The sequence below is a fragment of the Gobius niger genome, assembly GCF_951799975.1.
Source record: "Gobius niger genome assembly, chromosome: 13".
Classification (NCBI taxonomy): domain Eukaryota; kingdom Metazoa; phylum Chordata; class Actinopteri; order Gobiiformes; family Gobiidae; genus Gobius; species Gobius niger.
Genome location: NC_136864.1, coordinates 30499139 through 30519782, shown reverse-complemented (window position 1 = coordinate 30519782; position 20644 = coordinate 30499139). Strand labels below are relative to the sequence as shown.

At 44.3% G+C, this 20644-nt stretch overlaps 1 protein-coding gene across 1 annotated transcript in view; it reads left to right on the top strand.

Annotated features, from left to right (window-relative positions):
- LOC306973238 (junctophilin-1-like) overlaps positions 1-20644 on the top strand; it is a 47537-nt gene that overhangs the window by 13570 nt on the left and 13323 nt on the right. The window contains exon 2 of the mRNA XM_079570140.1: positions 16704-17463. Within this exon, the coding sequence (XP_079426266.1) occupies positions 16704-17463 (760 nt within the window). The remainder of the gene's footprint in view (positions 1-16703; positions 17464-20644) is intronic.

Here is a 20644-nt window from a genome sequence, read left to right as displayed (position 1 = left end):
TAGAATGTGCATTTACAATCGCAAAATAGAAAACCAATCCACCGGGACTAACCACGCCGTGTAGTGGCAAATCGTTACTTTCAGTGAGCCTTTAGTCCATAATGAAAGAAAAGTAACAAGGCCCGAGATGTGTGGGTGTGAATCTGCAGCGGCTCCAGTCTGCAGGTCCTAAGCGACTGAACTTGAAAATCATCTACAGTATATAATCATCATCAATAATCCAAGTTATCTTTGCCAATCAATAGTTTGCGCACTGTTAGATTGCTATTTCCTAAACATTCCCTTTAACATTGTAAGCAGTGACAGTAAGTCGGTCTAATTTAAACTTGCAGCCTAATAAAATAAAAAGGATCACTTTTTACTTTACACTGTAATGAGAAATCTCGTGGTAATTTGATCTCACCACAAGATCTCAGCCCATCCCAAATATTTACTGAACAATAAGTTATTATCGTGACTGCCTGTGCTTCAGGCTCAAGGCTGACTTCATATTCACCTTATTCCCGAAGTTCCTGTTGGCCGCCATAAATATATACGGTCATAATGCACGACGCAAGAGTCAAGAACACCACGACACGCAGCATTATAACCGTATAATTAGGACTGGGCGATATATCGATATATTTTTAAATGAGATATGGAATTGGACCATATCGCATATATTGATGTACCGTAGTTAAAATTTGCGGTGTAATACTTATTTTATGGGCTATTTTTGATGTGTTTTTTTTTATCTTACAGAGCTTTGTTATACAGTGTTTATGTTAACATTTTATTGTGACTTTTCAATAAAACTACACTCATATTTGGCTTTTAACCTTAATATATCAGGATATGACTTTTGGTCCAAATCGCCCAGCCCTACGTCTAATGCACGGCTCAGAGTTGTTTAATTTGCTTACACCATGGTCCCACAAACTTAACATTTTCGAACAAATGTTTATTTTCATTTACTAAACTGGCAAATATACCAAACTTCTGGGACTATTTTATGTGGGTTTTTAGTCGGTCTTAAACTGTCTGAAGGCTCATCTCAGAGCGAGCCATTCTCGTCCGATCTCCGTCAGGCTCAACGAAACGAATCGGCACACGCTGCATCGCCAGAATCACATCACAACAGGACTAACCCAGCACTTTTCCGTGGAAGTAAACACTCCTAGTATTCCAGGAGCAGAAGTTATTTCACTTTTACGATGTTTAACCTGAAGCTATCTAGCTAGCTACCTGAAGCTCAATTGTTTATGGAAACAGCTGCAGTGGAGTCGCTTATACCTTGGTCCCATGAACTGAAACTTTTTTGTTTGACTTCACTAATCCAGCCAAATATGCTTATTTGGTGCACCAATACAGGCAGTCGAAGCGTCCCACTCAACTTTTCGCGGGAGGAGAGGCACCAACCCCGCCAAGACTTCTGCACATGACCGTACCAAGCATGTTTCCAATGCCAATAAACAACGTAAATGCTTCAGATGTGGATCGAACAAACACCTGGCTAGTGACAGAACTTGCCCCGCTGCTTCAGTACAATGCAATTCTTGAGGGAAAAAAGGTCATTTCACCAAGGTATGCAAATCAAGTGCCAAACCAGTGAAGGAAATACAAGACGTTGTTGTGCCAGAACTTTGATTCTCCGCTATTCTCCGATGTTTAACTAGCTGCAGCAGCATTTGATAAACTAACCTGCACAGTAAATATTGTAGCAACAAAAGGAAATGGACATTCACTTGAGTTAATAGTGGATACTGGAGCTGCTGTGTCCATACTGCCAGAGTCCATATACAGAAAATATTTTGGACGCCGCACACTGGAAGAGCCAAAAGCTATGCTTGTTATTTACTCCAACGGTCACTTACCTGTACTTGGCTGTCTCCGTGCAGATTGCAGAAACTGCAACTACTGAACAAGCCAGTACTGTGCCGGCAACATTCTACATTGTGTCTCCTCTGCTGGGCTTGGATCTGATTAAAGCCCTGGGGGTCAGCATCACTGATGGCAATGTGATCCTCAACACAGACTGTGCAAGCGCGCCACTGCTGGTGAGCCCGAAGGTACAGTGCACAACACTGACTCTACTCCAGCTCAAACAGTCGGCTGTGTCAAACAATACAGTGTGCCAAAAAGGTGTGAAGTGTCCAGCCTTCAGTTTAGCAGTGATGATGTCACACATGTGCTCTGTGTTTAGGTGTGCACATATACACACATGACTGGCACCACCTCGCTTAAATATTAAGAAATACTGTATAGACTCAAACCGTCACTTTCGTACGGTTCATATCATCAGATTTTTGCACCGCGATGCACCGTGCCACATTGTTACACCCCTAATGTCTACCACTCGGCATACGCAAAGAGGTCTCTACAGAACATACCGGACTACTAAAGGAAGGCATCATTGAAAGAATTGATGCATCTGAATAGGTAAGTTCCCTTGTGGTGGGAAGAAAACGCCAAGGGTCACTGTGCCTATGTGTTGACTTGCGTGAACCAAATAAAAGTGTTGTCATGGACTGTTACCCGCTTCCTCACATGGAGGACCTGTTCGCTGAACTGTCTGGTGCTACATACTACAGCCAGATCCATTTAAGCTCAGCCTACCACCAGTTGCCTCTATACCCTGAGAGCCGCAAACTGACTTTATAACCCATGATGGCTTGTTCCGGTTCACTCGAGTCCCATTTGGCCTTGCCTCCGCTCCATCTGCATTCCAAAAAATGATGGAGACAATACTGAAGGATTTACCGGGTGTACAGAACTACCTGGATGATATCATTTCGTTGACGCCCCTTTTTTAATGACAATAACGTAACGATGACGAGCTAAAATGAGCTCTTTGGGGACTAAAACATGACGAGACTTTTACGAGTTTACGTAAATGAGACGAGACGAGACAAAAATGGGAGAAAGTTTTTCGTCAGATCGTTCACAAACAGAGTTGACTAAAACAACACTGCTACCAGACAGTCTGCTTCTGACTACGGCTTAGGAGCTGTCCTGACGCAGATTCACAAACGATACAGAGCGCATCGTGGCTTTTGCTTCAGGCACACTAACGCCAGCTGAGAGAAAGTACTCCAATACGGAAAAGAGGCACTTGCATGTGTGTGGGCTGTCGAAAGATGGAGGACGTACGTCTTGGGACGCAGATTCACACTCCGGACTGATCATCAAGCCCTACACTCCTCAACACAAAAGGTATGAACAGAGCAGAGATGACAGTTGCCAGGTGGTCAGCCAGGCTAATGTGCTTTCAGTACGACATTGAATATCGCCTGGGAACCGAAATGTACTGGCAGATTGCCTCTCACGTGTTCCTCTTGAGTCAACCCCACTGACTGAATCTGAACTTGACTTGTTTGTGAGATAGCTGACGTTTCCGAGCTTCTTGCTGCACTGCCTCTCTCTGACTTTAAAGCAGAGGCCGAGGACTGTCCCGTGCTTACAAAGCTAAGACAGGGCGGTGATTCCAAATGGCCAAAAACCGAAACGTCTTTACCAAGTGACCTACAGCCATACTTTCTTGTCAGACATGAGCTTGCAGTAGACTCCCCACTGGTATTCTGAGGTGCTCGTCTTGTAGTCCCTGAGTCACTCAGAGAGCACATAATACAGCCTGCACACGAAGGACACCAGGTACTGGTACGCACAAAGCAACGCCTCAGAGAACTAAACTGGTGGCCGAAAATAGACAGTTCAGTTCATAGTGTCCTCTCTTTGTGTAAAGTATGCTAGTCCTGTGACAAAACTGCCAAAATGCCACCTGCTCCACTACAACCTGTTGAGTTTCCTGAAGGTCCCTTTCAGCACGTGGCTGTGGACATAGTCGGTGCATTCGAACGTGGACTTCAGGACTGTAGATTTGCTATCACGCTGGTGGACTAAGTGACCTAAAGTAGCTTTCACCCCAAATGCAGCTACTGTCATTACCTTCCTGTCAACTGTTCACACGAGAAGGTAGTCCCTGTGCAATTACTACTGATAATGGCCCGCAGTTCACATCTGGGGATTTTGCAAACTTTGTGAAAGAGAGAGGAATTAAGCACATTAGAACAAGCGTGGACCATCCTCAAACCAATGGGAGTGTTGAGAGGTTCACCAGAGTGCTCAAAGACTGTATCCAGGGAGCACAGGCAGTGCAAAAGCCATGGAAGCCAATAGTAACTGCCATGCTCCAAAGCTACAGAGCCAAACCCCATGCTACAACGAACAAGTCTCCATTCCAGCTTCTCAGGGGAAGACTTATGAGAACCAAGCTCCACATTCTGCCACAATGTGACGACACCGGACGTTACGACAAAGTGAGATCCAGAGTCGCTCTGCAGCAAGCCAAAAGCACGAAATACACTGACAAAAAGTGAGGTGCTAAACCTCCTAAACACGCAGTGGGAGACAAGGTGCACATACGGAAGCCTTTTTATATTGGGAAAGGAGAGAGACAGTACACTGATCCTGTGAACAAACATTCAACAACAAACCGGATACAGCACCTTCATCTTAAGTGACGGAGAAAGGTGGAATGCAACACGCCTTTCTCTTTGCCCTGGAAGAGTGGAGGAACCACAGCCTCAAGCTAGCACTGCTGGACAAAATAATAGCTTGTCAGAGGCTGTTCCAAACAGGGCCATCCCTGCGCACAAACCACCAGCATGGACTAAAGACTTTATAATGAAATAACAACAAAGATTAAGATAACACAAAAGCAACAAATACAGTAAAAACATTCTTTAAACAGAAATACAACATTGTTAAAAAATATTGTTCATTATTACTTGAGACCACAAGATCCATTATTGGAGCTGGATGCTAGAGCTGCTAAGAAGCTAGTTAGCTCCGGGTGCTAAGCAATCAGCTACGGCCAATTGTACATGAAGTGTGAGTAATAAACTGCAAAATCAACCTGCCCGGCTCAGTGTGTGATCGTTGTTAAAGTGATGCTTTATGTAGACGGTGGGTTTATTGACTTTATTCATGCATTTTCACAAGATCATGATCATCCGAAGTTCATCGAAGTTTAAGTTTATTTATCCTGGGTGTTGAGGTAAAATAAACACTTCTGTGTGTCTTTATAAAAGTCCCAGAGTTGCTGTAGTTCCGGTTCACAAAATGAAGCTAATCCTCCATGATTGTTTACATTTGCACCAGTGGTTCCGCTGTCCCCGCCGTAGTCTATGATCACGGATTTGAAAAACTCGAAATTCCGAGTTTAAATCTCGAAATTCTGAGTTTTAAAAGTCGTAATTTCGAGATTTAAACTCGTAATTTTGAGATTACGAGATTACGAGATTAAGATTTGAGATTTTGAGATTAAAAGTCGTAATTTCGAGATTTAAACTCGTAGTATGAGTTTAAAAGTCGTAATTTCGAGATTTAAACTCAAAATTTTGTGTTTTAAACACAAAATTATGACTTTAAATCTCGTAATTTCGACTTCCCGTTGGGCTTTTATTTTTTAACATGGCGGAAACGGGCTTCCATAGTTGGTTGGCTGGTTTGTATGTGCAATTTTTTTGTTGAAATCTTTTTTTTTTTTGACAAGCTCCTGTTTCTAATGCTACGTTCAGACTGAACGTGATGGTATCGGAAAAAATGGCATCACACTCCTGCTGTTGGTCACTTTTAACATGTAAGGTCACTCACATCTAGCCATCTATCTACTCGCTCTTTGTTCGCCAGAGTAAATTTGTCTCCATTGCTTCAGGGCCATGTACTGCAGCTGCACAGTTCAGTGACAGCAACTTGGGGGCCAAATTGTGTACCATCGTCTCTTGCCTATACAGTATCTTAGCTATTTTGTTCTAGTTTAGGCTTGTCAATCTATAATTGCACTAGAAAAGTTGTGTAGCTATTTATGGTGCAGACACACAGTTCTGGCCCCCTACACTTGGTGCTCGTATCACCCCACTTGCCCTCCTTGCCCTCTACGAACACACTGTCTCTCCAGTCTTCTGCCCTGGCTCTTGAGCAGGTGGCCTGGCTTTTACGGACACTTAGCGTCACTTTCCCGTACACTGAAGCCGGATATGACTTCCGTGGACACTCACACTGCCCGAGAACCAGTTTCCCGCCAGGCTCTGAGCTACCGGGAGTCTGAGCACTAGCTTTTTCCATTGCCTGGAAGTCTCGCCCGGGCCTGTGTTGAGCTGTGCTCTCTTTTAGCCCGGATGGCTCAGTAAACACTGCCTCAAGTGTCTGTGAGGAACTTTCCTTGCTGTAGTCTACAGTAGAAACAGTCCTCAGCCCTATCTCAGAAGCACTGACTGCCCTCTGATTAGCTCTCTCTGGCCAACATAGCTTTATCTTGTGTGTTTTCAATAAATAAGTCCAATAGTGATAATAATCCCAGTCTTTGAGTTTTATCTGATTTACAAAAGTGTCTTCTGGCCTTATCAGTTCTGCCCAGTCAACAATCGGTGCATGCTTTTTAGGGATGCATTTTTGTCTATAAAGTATGAGACCTCGGGGATGTTCACACACAGACGGATGAGTGAAGCCTGTAAATCTAATCCCCTCCTCGGATCTTCTCTCCTGCATCCCCCCCTCTGTCTTCTGATTGGCAAATGCGAGGCGAATTGATGAAAAAGATTCAGATTTTGTCTGGTTTTCACCCTGCTGCCATTACAATACTGAAAGTTAACTTCTAACCCCCGGTTCACATACGGTTCGGGTCTGATCCAATCCGGGGTTGGCCCCAAACTATCACTCACAGTGAGTTCGGATCTGACGCCAGACGCTGTGCCAGGCACAGAAACTGCACTCGCGAGAGCAGAAGTGCATGCAGGTTCACATGATAGTGATGAGAGTAGCCGCGTGCATTGGTAGTTTTTGTAAACAAAAGCCGTATTTGCCAGTACAGCGACTCTCCCAGTGAAGTGGATGCTTTGAACACACTAGTGTCCCTGTGTCACCGGTAATGGAGATATGTTTACATTTCCGACGTATACAGGTGGTAAAAGATAAAGTAAAGTATTGAGCAGACCGATTTTATTTTGAAATACACCAGATCTTCTTTCCTCACGAGACCTCGCTTCCTGTTTGGCTCGCGTTTTTCTGTCAGTTTGATCCAGAGTGCTCCGGGCTCCGGCAAAAATAGACTTCTTGCGGATTCTTTCCGTTTCTGCCGGATGGCCGCCGGAAGGCCGCCGGAAGACCGCCAGAAGGCCTCGGTAACCGGACCCGGACTTCGGGGGGCAGTGTGAGTGTGAAACATTGGTTTGAATGACTTCCTAAGATCGCGGAGGTGGTCACACTCTCACCTGATCCACAGTTTGGGATCGATGATTTCAAACTAACTGAAACCTGCACCTGACAGTTATTTCTGTCTTACCAATGAGAATAAGCCTGACAGTAATTAGTTTTAGACCAAGCACATTCAGAGAACTAGAGTTACCGAAAGTAACTGCATGCATGAGAACGGTGTGGATTCAACTCCCCTTTGAGACAAATAGGGTTAGGGTTAGTACAAAGGCTTTACTGTCGCCCCCTGGGGTGACAGGAGGAAGTCTCTCCTGCTCATCCACTTCAACAAACTGCTCCATTTTGGTGCAATAAGCGGCAAAGTAGGCGTAGAGTGAGTGCTGTCAGAGCCTGTGGCCGCAACAATTACGACCATATAAGACGTCTACTAAAACAGCGCCCCCAAGCTCCCATTACATTTAGCCTGATTCAGAAATGACTTTATTGTACGTAGTGTAACTGACCAACTGTGATGACGATTCCAAAACTCAAAGAAATAAATCACAAACTTGCAAAATTAGCCCCAATTGCAATGTGAGGCCAAAAAGCAGTCCCAGATCTTCAGCCCTGCCACACCGTCGAGGAATTGAACGTCCAGCGGTCACAATTCATCACTCTTATATTATATTATATGGGTAGGCTCGGGTATCGCCATTTTACTCAACATTTTACAACAACAGCGACGCTAAAGCATTACTTACCATTGATGTCTTCGTGAGTCCTTCTCCTCCATATGCATCATTGCCAACTCCATAGCTCATCTGTCCACTTCCATCGCTGTCCTCAAACGTCCTCGTGTTGTCAGACTCCGTGTTCCCCGTACGTCCGGTTGTCCGGTGACCGCTGTGAGCCTCGGATCCTGAGCCGGGTTCCAGTGCATATGATGTAATGGTAAGTAGTGCTTTGGTGTCGCTGTTGTGAGTATAATGGGTATCCGTTGGGTACCCGTAAATGTTGTTGAAACACACAGTATTTAATCTATATCATTATGGTGTCTACAGACCTAACCCCACAGCTCGCACTGTTGCTTCTAAGATATGAATGAAAACGGTTTCCTGATTGTTTGTGCTTTGGTGACAGTATAGTTTTAGGAGCGTACATTTCTCTGACACTTGAGGCAATTCTCGCCTCTTCCCTCTGTCCCTCTCGTGGATCTCAATATTTGTGGGTTTGGAGTGTGTAGTGGCCATCCTGCCTGTCCAGCGATGATAAAATCCCCTTCAAAACATGTTTGTAATCGTGTTTCCATAAGTTTATTGACATGAAGATTCCCTCTTTCCAGACGGTGTTTCCGTTTCACTTGTGTTTATATGATGTAGTAGGAGTGGTTATGTTGTTTCAAATTCTGATGATCAATACATTTTTCCTGAATGTGTGTTTTTACTCCTCCGGCGGCACCTGCCGCCACGCCCATTCATCACCCGCACATGTGCATGCATTTACATTGACAATACACAGGAATAGACCGCGCCAATGTATTGTTACCAGTTTAAGCATTCAACCCTCATTAGCGTCACGTTGTTCGTTCATTTCATTCATCAAAAATAACAAAGTGCTTCAATATAATGCTTTTAATTTGTGTGATTTATCACGGGCGCAGGTGGGTAACGGGGACAATGTTAACGGGTCAGGGCGGGTGCAGATTTAAAACTGATAGAATCACGGGTTTACGGGCGGGTAGGTGCAGTAGTGGATAGGTGTGTCTCCAAAAATAGACCCGTGCAGGACTCTGTGGTGACCGCTGCTGTGGTTGGGGAGGTGCGATGTGTAACAGCGCAGAGTAAATGACACCAGTGGAGAACCCAGTGACTTTCTGAAAATCTCTGCTGCTTTCCAAAGGCAGTGTGTTGTGTTTTCGTAGTGTGTGATGGTCTCAGAATGGAGACACAGCACCATTTAACTAAGTTAAGTAACAGCCCTACTCTGAAAGAACTATGATATCTGGACACAGTGAGGTTGCTGAGATGTGCTGTGGAAATGGGAGTTAACCATCAACCAACCATCAGAGGACATGCCCCCCACTTTTCGATCGTTTGGTCTCCCAGGAACCACAGTTGAAAACTAGCTTGCGAATGCACAGAGTCTGTGATGAGCACAGGGGTTGAACATCTCAAAACAACAAAAACTAGTTTTCCGTCATGTTTAGGTTAGGCATGTAGGTTTTTAGAGGACGACCTGAAGGTGAAGATCACTTTTAATTAACCCTGATAAGTTGCATTTCACTCACACAGATCTTGGCCATATTTTTAAAAACTAGAAGGTCTTGGCTTTCAAATGAGGTATTATACTGGTATATAGGCTGTAAACTCTCCAGTCAATATGCTTTGAGATTTGGTATGCATAGTTGCTAACCCTAACTCGAACCCTAAACCTAACCCTAAGATGACACATAACAGGTTAAATGGAATAGGTTGAATTCAATTGTTTTCAGAAATGTTCTTGATGTGACTTTTGAAAGTGATAGAGTAACCATGAACCAAGTTCCAACTCCTGACCTCTTAGAATTGAACTTTTAGTTTTCAAAAGAACACATTTTGTGAGGCAGTTTTAATTTAGGCTGTTGCATAATTTAGAACCATGCAGTTTCATATTTTTGTGGGTGTTTTGCTGTAACATCTGCTTACATTTCATCCATGAAGTTCATGCTTGCTTTTAATCAATGTTTTTTGAAACAAGGCGCCTGTTGTGTTCCGATTCAAGCGTGTCCACTGCTCTATGTCTACGTATTTTTCATTTCCCATCTACCATGATAGTTGCGTTGTTCTTGTGTATGCACAAGTGCTCTTTATGTTCCCGGTTACTGCCCATGGTGTTGGGCATAGCATGTCCAGTGAATATATGGTGGTTAGCTACATTTCTAGCCACCGCTGCCCAGGGGAAGACTGACGAAAGTGAGGCTGCCACTCTGCACCATCCACTCACGCACTACATTCACACGGTGGATGAAGTGTCTTGCCCAAGGACACAACGGCAGACTGGACCTGTTGGAGCCAGGATAATGTTGTTACCAAAGTGCAGAGGAAAAAAAAGTATTATATTTATCTTTAAAATGTTGCATTCAATCTTAGGGCCTGCTTTGCTAAGTGTTTGCGCTCATGCAAAGACCATAGTGGGTACTAAAAAAATATTGCAGGTGATTCGCAAAATTTGAGGCGGAGATATTGAGTGCTGACATATTTATCATGATGGGGAGGAATTAAAAAAGCAGAACTTTTGCAGAATAATGCAGTTTGTGCACCAATTAAGTATTGTAAAACTTTTCAAAAGTTTGCATCTGGCTTATTTACCAAGATAAATGAGTGATTATTGTGTTGTTTTGATGGTGTACGGAGTTATAAAGATGTTTATCTATTAAAGGCCAAGTATTATTCATTTTTCAATTAAGTAATGATTATTTTTAATGAACATTTGTCCTTTTTCCATCATGACTTTTATAGTTGGCTCTTTCCCCAAAGGCATTTGTGGCTGTAATGCGTCTCACTCAGTTTCCAAAGGTAAATTAGGTGCACCACGCCCACAAAATAGTAAAAGGATGGGTTAAATGCAGAGACTTTAACCTTGACCTTAACCTTAACTCAATGGTTAATTTTAGGTACTACTCGCAACTTAGCTCCAGGCTTAGTAAACCGTTCTCAATACAATGACTTTTAAAGTATCCTCAAAACCATTACTTCAGTACAGTAATTGGTAACTGGGCACCTGATAGAAAGTTTCACCTTTTAAATCCACCAATCACACACAGAACATACAAAATACACGTTTTAATGCATCACAATAACATTTCCAAAGTGAAACAATATTCAGGTGCACATATTCAGTATTTCAGGGGAAAGATGGACACTAACAGATGCTATATGCTCCCTCTTGGCGATGTCACCAGGAGACATGGAGTCAACTTTCACAGTTACGCTGATGATACACAGTTGTACATCTCCGTGTCTCCTGATGACACCAGGCCAATGGATGCACTTTTTAACTGTATTTTGGAAATTAAATCCTGGATGGCAGAAAACCTTCTCCAGCTTAACCACTGAAGTTTTAGTTATCGGTCCTGAGGCCCAGAGAGAGTACTTTCACCAACTCATCGTCATCTACATGTTGGGGGTTGGAGTGATTTTAATCTGTAAAACACTTGTCTGAAAAGCACTTTTTAAAAAAAGGCCCAAGTGCTTTACATCAAGGAACCAGTCACTCATCCACACACCAGTGTAAGCAGACACTGGAAGCAAGGTGTCTTGTCCAAAGACACAACAATAGTGTGCATCTTCAGGAGCTGGGATTCGAACCCCTGACCTTCCAATCATGAGACGACCCGCTTCACCAACTGTGCCACCGTCGCCCGATTGAGTGGATCTCTCCTTCGTTGTGATTCTCCTTAAGGTTTCTGTTTGCTCCCAGTTTTGTTTTGTGATTTAGTCCTTACAGTGAAGAAGGGTCTAAGGACAGGAAACGCCTGATTCATTTGGACGTTACACTTGCTTGTCTCTTTCATTGTTCTGTCATTTCTGTTCTTGTTCTTTTCAGGTAACTGCTTTTGGGATATTGAGGATCAGAAAAAATAATAGAGAGAGTGGCATAGAATTTTTAAAAAAATGTGTGTGATGAGTAAGGCAAACGGAACCCACTGCATGCTGGAATTTCTATTTGTGGGACCCAATTAAACTTTGATTTATTACTTGTCAAGATGGCTTGCCTTGTGGATATTTTATTGACCGAAGTAATTGGACATGTGGTGAAGTAAATAGTGCAGTATTGCTTCTGACCTGTGAAGTTTGTAGTAACTAACTAAATGAGTGTCTCAAGTTGGGAGTGAGTTTCAGGAGGTGGACAAGACTCCTTCCGCCTTCCAGACCTGAGTCGCTCTGTGTAGCTGCTCCACACTTTGCCAGCTCAAGTTACTCCCATCTTAAAAATAGCACATTCTCACATTCTCCAGTGGAAGCAGTAAGGCTAGGGTCCACCGCAGGGAGCTATAGCTGGACTTTATCGCCCCTGACGTTGGCATGGCATCCCGCTGCAGAGGTCTCCAAGAAGGAACGCAGCAGAGCGCTCTGTTCACGTCAGTTCAGTTAGCTTCACCCATGTTTAGTGGCACAAGTTCTAGTTGTTACTCTCAATGTTACATACCCAAGCAATATCTTGCCAGCCGTAAATATATAATTGAAAGCAAGAACAATTTGGGGTGGACGGGACAGGGTGAAAGTGGGAGAAGTGAACCCATGGTGCTGAGGTCAGCTATGTTATCGAGGCAAACCACAGAGCTTTATTATTCTACTGGCAAACACCCTACAGTTAGAGCCATGACCATCTAGACTTCCTCAATGGGTAATGAAGCAGACTAAATAAGGCTTTCACCACCAAAATGGCTGGAATGCTCTTCTAAATAAAAAACATAAACTAGATGGAGTGAAGCACATTGCATAAACGTGTTCACTGATCAGCCGACTGCGCAGGTGCAGATGTCGACAGCCCCTACACTCCAGGCTCAAGTTATTGTTACCCCTCAGTCAGTACTTGGTGTTGGCTCCATTGGGGCGAGGCCCTGACTCGTCTCAGTAACAGCTGCTGATGAGGCTGGAGACGACACAAGCATGAACTTGAGACCCTTCTTCTCTCTAGATCCTTCTTGTTGCATCAATTCTGATTGTGCGTGTGATTTTCTATGTGAGCGTCATGGGATTGAAATGACCTTGATTTTGGTCAGCAGCAGCAGATACTCGGCCCCTGGCACCACACGGGTTTGGAGCCTCCTCCACCTGACTGTGAGGAGACTTCCCCGGTTTACGCTACAGTACGAGCAGTATAAACGGCGGCGGCATGGTGGCGCCAGTGGCACGGTAGCGCAGCGGTTAGTGCTCTCGCTTCACAGCTAGAAGGTCGGGGTTCGATTCCCACCTGGGACGGGGCCTTTCTGTGTGGAGTTTGCATGTTCTCCCCGTGTCTGCGTAGGTTTCCTCCGGGTACTCCGGTTTCCCCTACCACTAAAAACCTGCACAATAGACCAGGATGAATGATGTGTGTGAGTGAATGTATGGTGGTGGTCAGAGGGTCCGTTGGCGCAGACGTGTGTAGTCGCGAAAGCGCTTCTGACAGTCTCCCCCAGGGGAACTGAAGCTACAAACATAGTTTGCCACCACCGAGTATGGAGTGAATGTACAATTGTCTCATGTAAAGAGCTTTGTGACCATGTCTGTGAAAGGCGCTATATAAATAAAGATCTTCTTCTTCTTCTTCTAAACAGTTTGTCATTACCTTTGCCCACAGTTGGGCCCACAGTTGCCCAATGTTGTCAGAGCTTTTCATTGTTGTGCAATATCTGTATCTGTAACTGTAAATGCAGCTGACGTAATTTACAAGCCACAATAATGACAGGTACTATGATAACATTTATCATTTATAAACATTGAATGCATCATTAGTCTGCTTTTTGCTGAATGTACAGTTAATTAGAAAGTAAGTGATAGTTTATGCAAAGGAGGCTGTATTGATGGAAGAATAAAACTGTCTCATAACTGTGACTGATGGTTTCTGTGGATGTCTCGAAGTGTGGTGGGGTACTCTCCAGATTTAATGATAATAATAATGTAGTAGTCTTTCATAGACGCTCAATATTACTTTACAATTTTGTGCATTATTTCTTTACTCCATACTCGGTGGTGGTAAACTACGTTTGTAGTAGGGCTGGGTATAAAATCGATTTAATTCAATTTGTGGCTAAAAAAGATTTTTATTTTTTTTGTTTTTTTCCCCCCACAAAGTGTTTTGTCGTGCCCAAGGGAAAAATACAGGAGGGAGAGGCAAAAAATAGCATAGTGATGTTTATTTCTACCCGAGTTCGTGCTGATATCCACACAGTGAGAAAGTAGCTTGTTTTGAAAACAACAAAAAACTCTTCCTCACCCTCCGCGGGCGGTCTCTTTTTCCTCCAAGCTCGGGTCCTCTACCAGAGGCCTGGGAGCTTGAGGTTTCTGCGCAATATCTTTGCAGTTCCTAGAACTTCACTTTTCTGGACCGAGATGTCTGATGTATTTCCTGGGATCTGCTGGAGCCACTCCTCCAGTTTGGGGGTCACTGCCCCGAGTGCCCCAACGACCACGGGCACCACTGATGCCTTCACCTTCCAGGTTTTCTCCAGCTCTTCTCTGAGCCCCTGGTATTTCTCTAGTTTCTCGTGTTCCTTTTTCCTGATGTTGAAGTCTTGGTATTGCTATGTCGACCACAACAGCTTTCCTCTGCTCTTTCTCCACCACCACAATGTCCGGTTGGTTCATTACCATTCTGTCCGTCTGTATCTGGAAGTCCCACAGGATCTTGGCTCGGTCATTCTCGACCACCTTTGGAGGTGTTTCTCACTTTGACCTTGGGGTTTCCAGCCCATACTCTGCACAGATGTTCCTGTACACTATACCAGCCACTTGGTTATGGCGCTCTATGTAAGCTTTCCCTGCAGCATCTTACACCCTGCAGTTATGTAAAGCTGGATTGTCTCATTGGCCTCTTTGCACAGTCTACACCTGGAGTCTTGTCTGGTGTGATAGATCTGGGCCTCTATTGCTCTGGTGCTCAAGGCCTGCTCCTGTGCAGCCATGATGAGCCTCTGTGCTGTCCTTTAGTCCGGCTCTGCCTAGCCATTGGTAGGATTTCTGAATATCCGCCACTTCAGTTATGTTTCGGTGGTACATGCCGTGTAGGGGCTTGTCCTCCCATGCCGGGACCTCCAGTACCTCATCTTCTGTTCCCCATTGTCATATATATATATATATATATATATATATATATATATATATATATATATATATATATATATAATGTTTTGGTGGTAAATCCCTGTCCTCCTCCCATGATGGAACCTGCAACACCTCATCTTCTGTGAGGTGCTGGAGGTCATATATATATATATATAAAAAATATGGTCAAATAAGATTTATAGGCCTATATTAAAAAATATTTAAAAGACAAAGTGAAGCAATGCTACAATTTTTTTTTTTTATTGACTAAATTGCCCTGAGCTGCCATAGGGTAGACTAACGGAAGTGAGGCTGCCAATCTCAGGGCTTCAAATTCGGACATGGTGAAAAAGGTGACAGTCTACTGCCCTACCCAAACAATTTAATCTGGCCCGCACCTCCTTTCCAATAAAAATATATATATTTTGGCATTACCTGCAGCGCGTTCGCGTTTGCGTAGCAGTGTGCCTGCAGCCTTGATGGCATCATCTCCTACAGCGCAGGCTCAAATTAAAACATGGCTTTGTAAAACGGTGTAAACTGAGAAAACAGGAGGCTTATCGTTGGACAGACTGACAGATTTTCTGAACCGAAGCACAAGGACAGTGTACATCGTGTTTTGGAAGTTTTGTTCGGATTATCCCATGTTCCCATTCTGTATTATTGTTATTGCAAAGTTTTTGGCCCCCGGGCCTGACGTTGCTTCCCCTGCCCTATGTTGTCGTGGCTGCGATCCAAAGTCCAGGAGCAGTGATGAATTTCTCTGTACTCTCTCCTTACTTCTAGTGACACGTTTAGTCTTTAGCTGTGAACACACAAATGGAGAATGTATTTATTTTCAGAATAAAACATAATTCTCTGTGTTTTTGTAGTCAGAAAACAGCTCCTCGTCACACCAACCCGTCTACACTGCGGTGACATGACAAAGGGAAATTTTAATCTCTCGCCTATTCGCACTAGAACGGGATTGCCCAAACCTATGTCATTTTTTTCCCCGAGCCGATTGCCGTCCTGCCTGGGCCGATTGTGGTCGGATTGGAGCAGCATGTAACAGCGTAGTCGAATCAAAGTAACAGGCTGTCCCTAACTGTCAGGCTGCCGAACGCAAAAACAACACATTGTCAATGAACATTGTGTTAGCTACTTCTTTAGGACTACTGCCATTGCTCAGCAAAGCTGCGCACTACTACAACACGGATGACAGAAAAGATGATTTTAGTGGCTGTATCAGCGCTCTGAATGTGTGTTGGGCCATGAGACAGACTCCCATTGGAGCTGCTACAGCTAATGTTAGTGCTGATCGATCAAAAGAAATAAGTACTCATATAGTCAATCATCATCAGCTACATTTCAAGCGGGTTTTAATGTTGTGCTGCACATATTGAATGTATAGTTTATTACACAATTTTCAACAACAGTTCGCCGTAGCACATTGTAGTGTAGCATATTATGTTAGCCTTTGGCTACTGCTAAGCAAGAGTGGATTTGAGCCAGCAGCCAAAGGTCAACCGGAAATTAAATAATTAGGCTTCATGTAAATGTGCTGACAGACACCAGTCCACAGGTGAGATGTGAAGCCTGGCTGATGAGGAAGGAGGAGGGGCAAGAACATGTCATCTCATTTTAAATACAATCAAATATTAAACTGTTCTGAACTGGCTCCAACATCCAATGTTTTTTTCTTTTGACAGTTTTACAAACTCTTTGTGAAGCAGTCCTCTCAGTGTGTTCTGTGTGTGTCTGCAGGTACATACCAGGGCCAGTGGACTGGGGGTATGCGACATGGCTACGGGGTTCGGCAAAGCGTCCCTTACGGCATGGCGTCTGTGATCCGCTCTCCTCTACGTACTTCACTGTCCTCCCTCCGCAGTGAGCAGAGCAATGGCACCGTGCTGCGGGACATGCTGTCTGACAGCCCTGCCGGGACACGCGGAGGCTTCGTGCTCAACTTCCACTCGGAGGGAGAGGGATCGGAGAAGAAGAAGGGCCTGTTCCGGCGTGGCTCTCTGTTCGGAAGTCTGCAGCGTCTGCGGAAGTCCGACTCGCGCTCCTCCATCTCCAGCAAACGCAGCTCGGCTCACAGTGACACCACCCTGAGCCGGATCAGCTCCAGCGACGCCAACTCAACCATTAGCTTTGGAGACGGCGACACAGGCGACGACTTTCTTCCTCTGGAGGACAACGTGGACGCCACCACCACAGAGTCCTACATGGGGGAGTGGAAGAACGACAAGCGCAGCGGCTTTGGCGTATCGGAACGCTCCAACGGCATGAAGTACGAGGGCGAGTGGCTGAACAACAAGCGCCACGGCTACGGCTGCACCATCTTCCCTGAAGGCACCAAAGAGGAGGGCAAGTACAAGAACAACGTGCTGGCCAGGGGCATCCGCAAACAGCTCATCCCTCTGAAGAACGCCAAAACCAAACAGAAAGTAGACCGGGCGATCGAAGGCGCTATCAGGGCTGCGGCCATCGCCAGAACCAAAGTGGAGATCGCTGTTTCAAGGTAATGCAATAAAGCACTGTCTCTGTCAGTGTGGTGAGTCAGTCACTATCGGCCAGATCTTGTGACAGTCCGTGCGCAACTCTAAACGCAACGTGGTACACGCGCGATCTTGCATGTTGCGCTAAAGGCTGCGCCACTAGGGAGAGGGCGTTATTTAAGAAAAAGAGGCCGACTGAGGCGTGGTTCATTACAAGCAGCACTTGGAACCGCTCTTCTGTGGCAGCCTTCATATTATGTTCCTCTTTACATCGCGCTGCCTTGTCTTCTTCCTTAGAATCGACATCAAATTGAAACAAAAGCAAAATTGCCTTGAAAAGTCTGTTTGAGCGTAGGTTACGCACAGGCTTACTTTGATAAAGTAGATCAACGCGCACACCCCTAACACCAAAACAGTTTTCCATAAATAAACCACACACGCCTTCAAGTGCCACAACACCACGTCCAATCTGCGTTTTAAGGTGACATTTCCATCGTGTGTCAGTCTTTACCTCCTGATGATGCTCCTTGTGGAGCCACAGCTCAGTTCAAAAGGGCGCAGAGTAACTTATTTTTTTTCCAATTCAGCCACTCCAAGAATCCTGCAGTTGTAGCTCAAATGTTCCAATACGCTACAGTTTTCTTGCAACTGCTGCATAACTCTGCCACTCCTCTGCAGCCGATATGACAGTTTCTGATCAATTAAATCCTGTACATTTCGTAACTTTGCGCATTCGAACGGTGTCCAACGCGAGGCTGCTGCCTCTCTTTCCCCGCCCGCTCATCTTGGATCTGCAGTGAGTGGCTGCAGCAGCGGAGGGACACTTTTATTCCTTTTATCTTTATTAAACATTGCGCGCTGCATCATGCATGTTACGCATTTACAGGAGAACCCCCCCTCGCAACCCACCGCCTTCCGCAGGTCTGGGGGAAGCATGGGGAGGGGGCGGCACCACAACTTCGCAATGCGAGTCTGTCCCCCCCTCCTGTCCTGCCCACTTTTTGCGCCAGGTATGACACTGAAGATTGCAAGGAGCGCCACCCGTCTGCGTACTCGTCTGCTCTACAGCCTGCGCTATGAACCACAAGATCTGGCCCTAAATGTGGTCTGAGCTTAATCAAAATCACAGGAATGATTGAACAGTGTCTGCCTGAACTAATACCACCCAAATATTTACAGTTTATCTTATTTTTGTTGGCCATAACATGTAAACATTCACAGGAGAGCGAATCTCACTACAGAAAAGCAGTTATTACAGCAAAAGAAGGATCAGCCAGATATTTAGTACAGGGGTTCACTAACTTATTCCACGAATGTTGTTTCTCCCAAACTATTCAACTTTCGGTCAACAGTCCTCTGTATACTTTGTCCAGTAGTTCTGTGGAGCATCCAAAAGGTCTTTCACAAACCAAAGTTGAATTATTGGGGAGGAACAAACAGCGTCATGTGTGGAGGACACCAACATCAAAACCCTCTCATATTAATATATTCATATTAATGAAATGTATGTAAACTTTTGGTTTTGTAAAAAGTAATACAAAATGGGGTTAAAAATTCTCTTTCTCATTCTTCTGGCATTCGACAAATAGAAATATTTTTTTAAATTCTAATTGACCTAAAAAAAAAAGTGAATTCTGGTTTCATGTCTGACGGTGAGGAAAAAAATGCAAATGGGTCTTTTGAATGTGAATGTAAACATCTGGTTCTCACTGTCGGTACGAAAAACGAAAAACACAAAGCTCTAGATTCCACATCATCCTACTGTTCGCTCAGCTCCAGACGTCTCCAAACGACAGCAACATCTACGCCCACCACCTCTGCTTCAGTCCACCGTGCTGCTCTCCGCCTGTGCAGGTCACGAGGAGCTGGAGGAGAGCTCGAGTTTGTGAAATAAAACTCCTTCTAGAATAATCACTGTTTACACAGAGGAGGTTATTCCCTCCTCTGTCACAAGCTTTTTTCCCTCCGGCATGCGAGGGACAGACGTGAATATAAGTGAATGGAGCAATGGAAGCTTAGGGTCAGATCATGTGATTGTTGTCCATGGAACACTGGAAATCGGCCATGTTTGTGGGTACCAGCAAACATTTTCCATAGACTAGCATTTGCTAAAAACTGTATTCCTAACTTGCAAATCCCATGATGCTTAGCTATATGACATCATGATCCTGAACTCTATAGTGATAACAAATGTCTACAGAGTGGAAATATCAAGATTATATTATCTAAAAAAGTGACATAATTTAAAATACTTTAAAATACTTGACGTTCTCTTTCCAGTGTGAAGCCTGGACTCTGACAGATTGCCCTGGTCCCGCTACAGCAAACTGCAAATAAAAGCTGTGAAGCTGCAGCACGATGGAGTTTTAGAGAAATTAGCACGAGCTGAGGGATAATGTGAAAAAGAGAGCAGGCAGTTGACAGATGTAGAAGCTGCACATAACACATTCAGCTGCACAAGGCTGCGCAGATTTAACCTTGCCAGCAAGCTGCATTCTTGTGGCATTTGTTAGTTTACAAACGCATGAGCCGCTCCAGCCTTCACCGATCGGGACCAGACCAAATTTGGTTTGGGCAAAAAAGATACTACACATAAGCAAAAGTTTTTTTCAAAACTAAACATTGAATGGCTTTGTAGTGCTCTTGATTTAATCAGCAGCTGCAGCTCCAAATGTGCGACCTCTCCCCGAACGATTCAAGCCGGCTCGGCCCTGGAGAAAATGGGTCCGTTTATAAATGATTTACTACATCTGTGTGTTTTTTTATTTATTTATTTATATGACAGGGACATTGCAGTTCGACATAGTACAAAACAAGCTTGTAGCTGATGCGATGCACAACGAGTTTATAGCTCGGGCTAATTTTCATCTCCAGTCCCTGGTTGGGCCTTTCTACACTATATTAAAACTTGCCTATATGCGCTGTATACACTGTATAAATCATTCATTTACACAAAGTCAGTGCTACTTACAGATGGGTACATTTCTGTTTCGATTTCAGCCAAGACTTAACTGGAGAAGTGAACATTTTAAACTCAGTCATGGTTTTAAGTTCAGTGGGTAATGAGTTTCACAACTTTTCACGTTTATACATAAAGGCAGGTTTTGTCTCTGTATAAATGAACTGAGTGGTTCAGGTGCTAGATTATTGACACATTTGAAAGTTAGTTTGAGAAAACATAAATCACTAAAGCTTTCAAAGCTT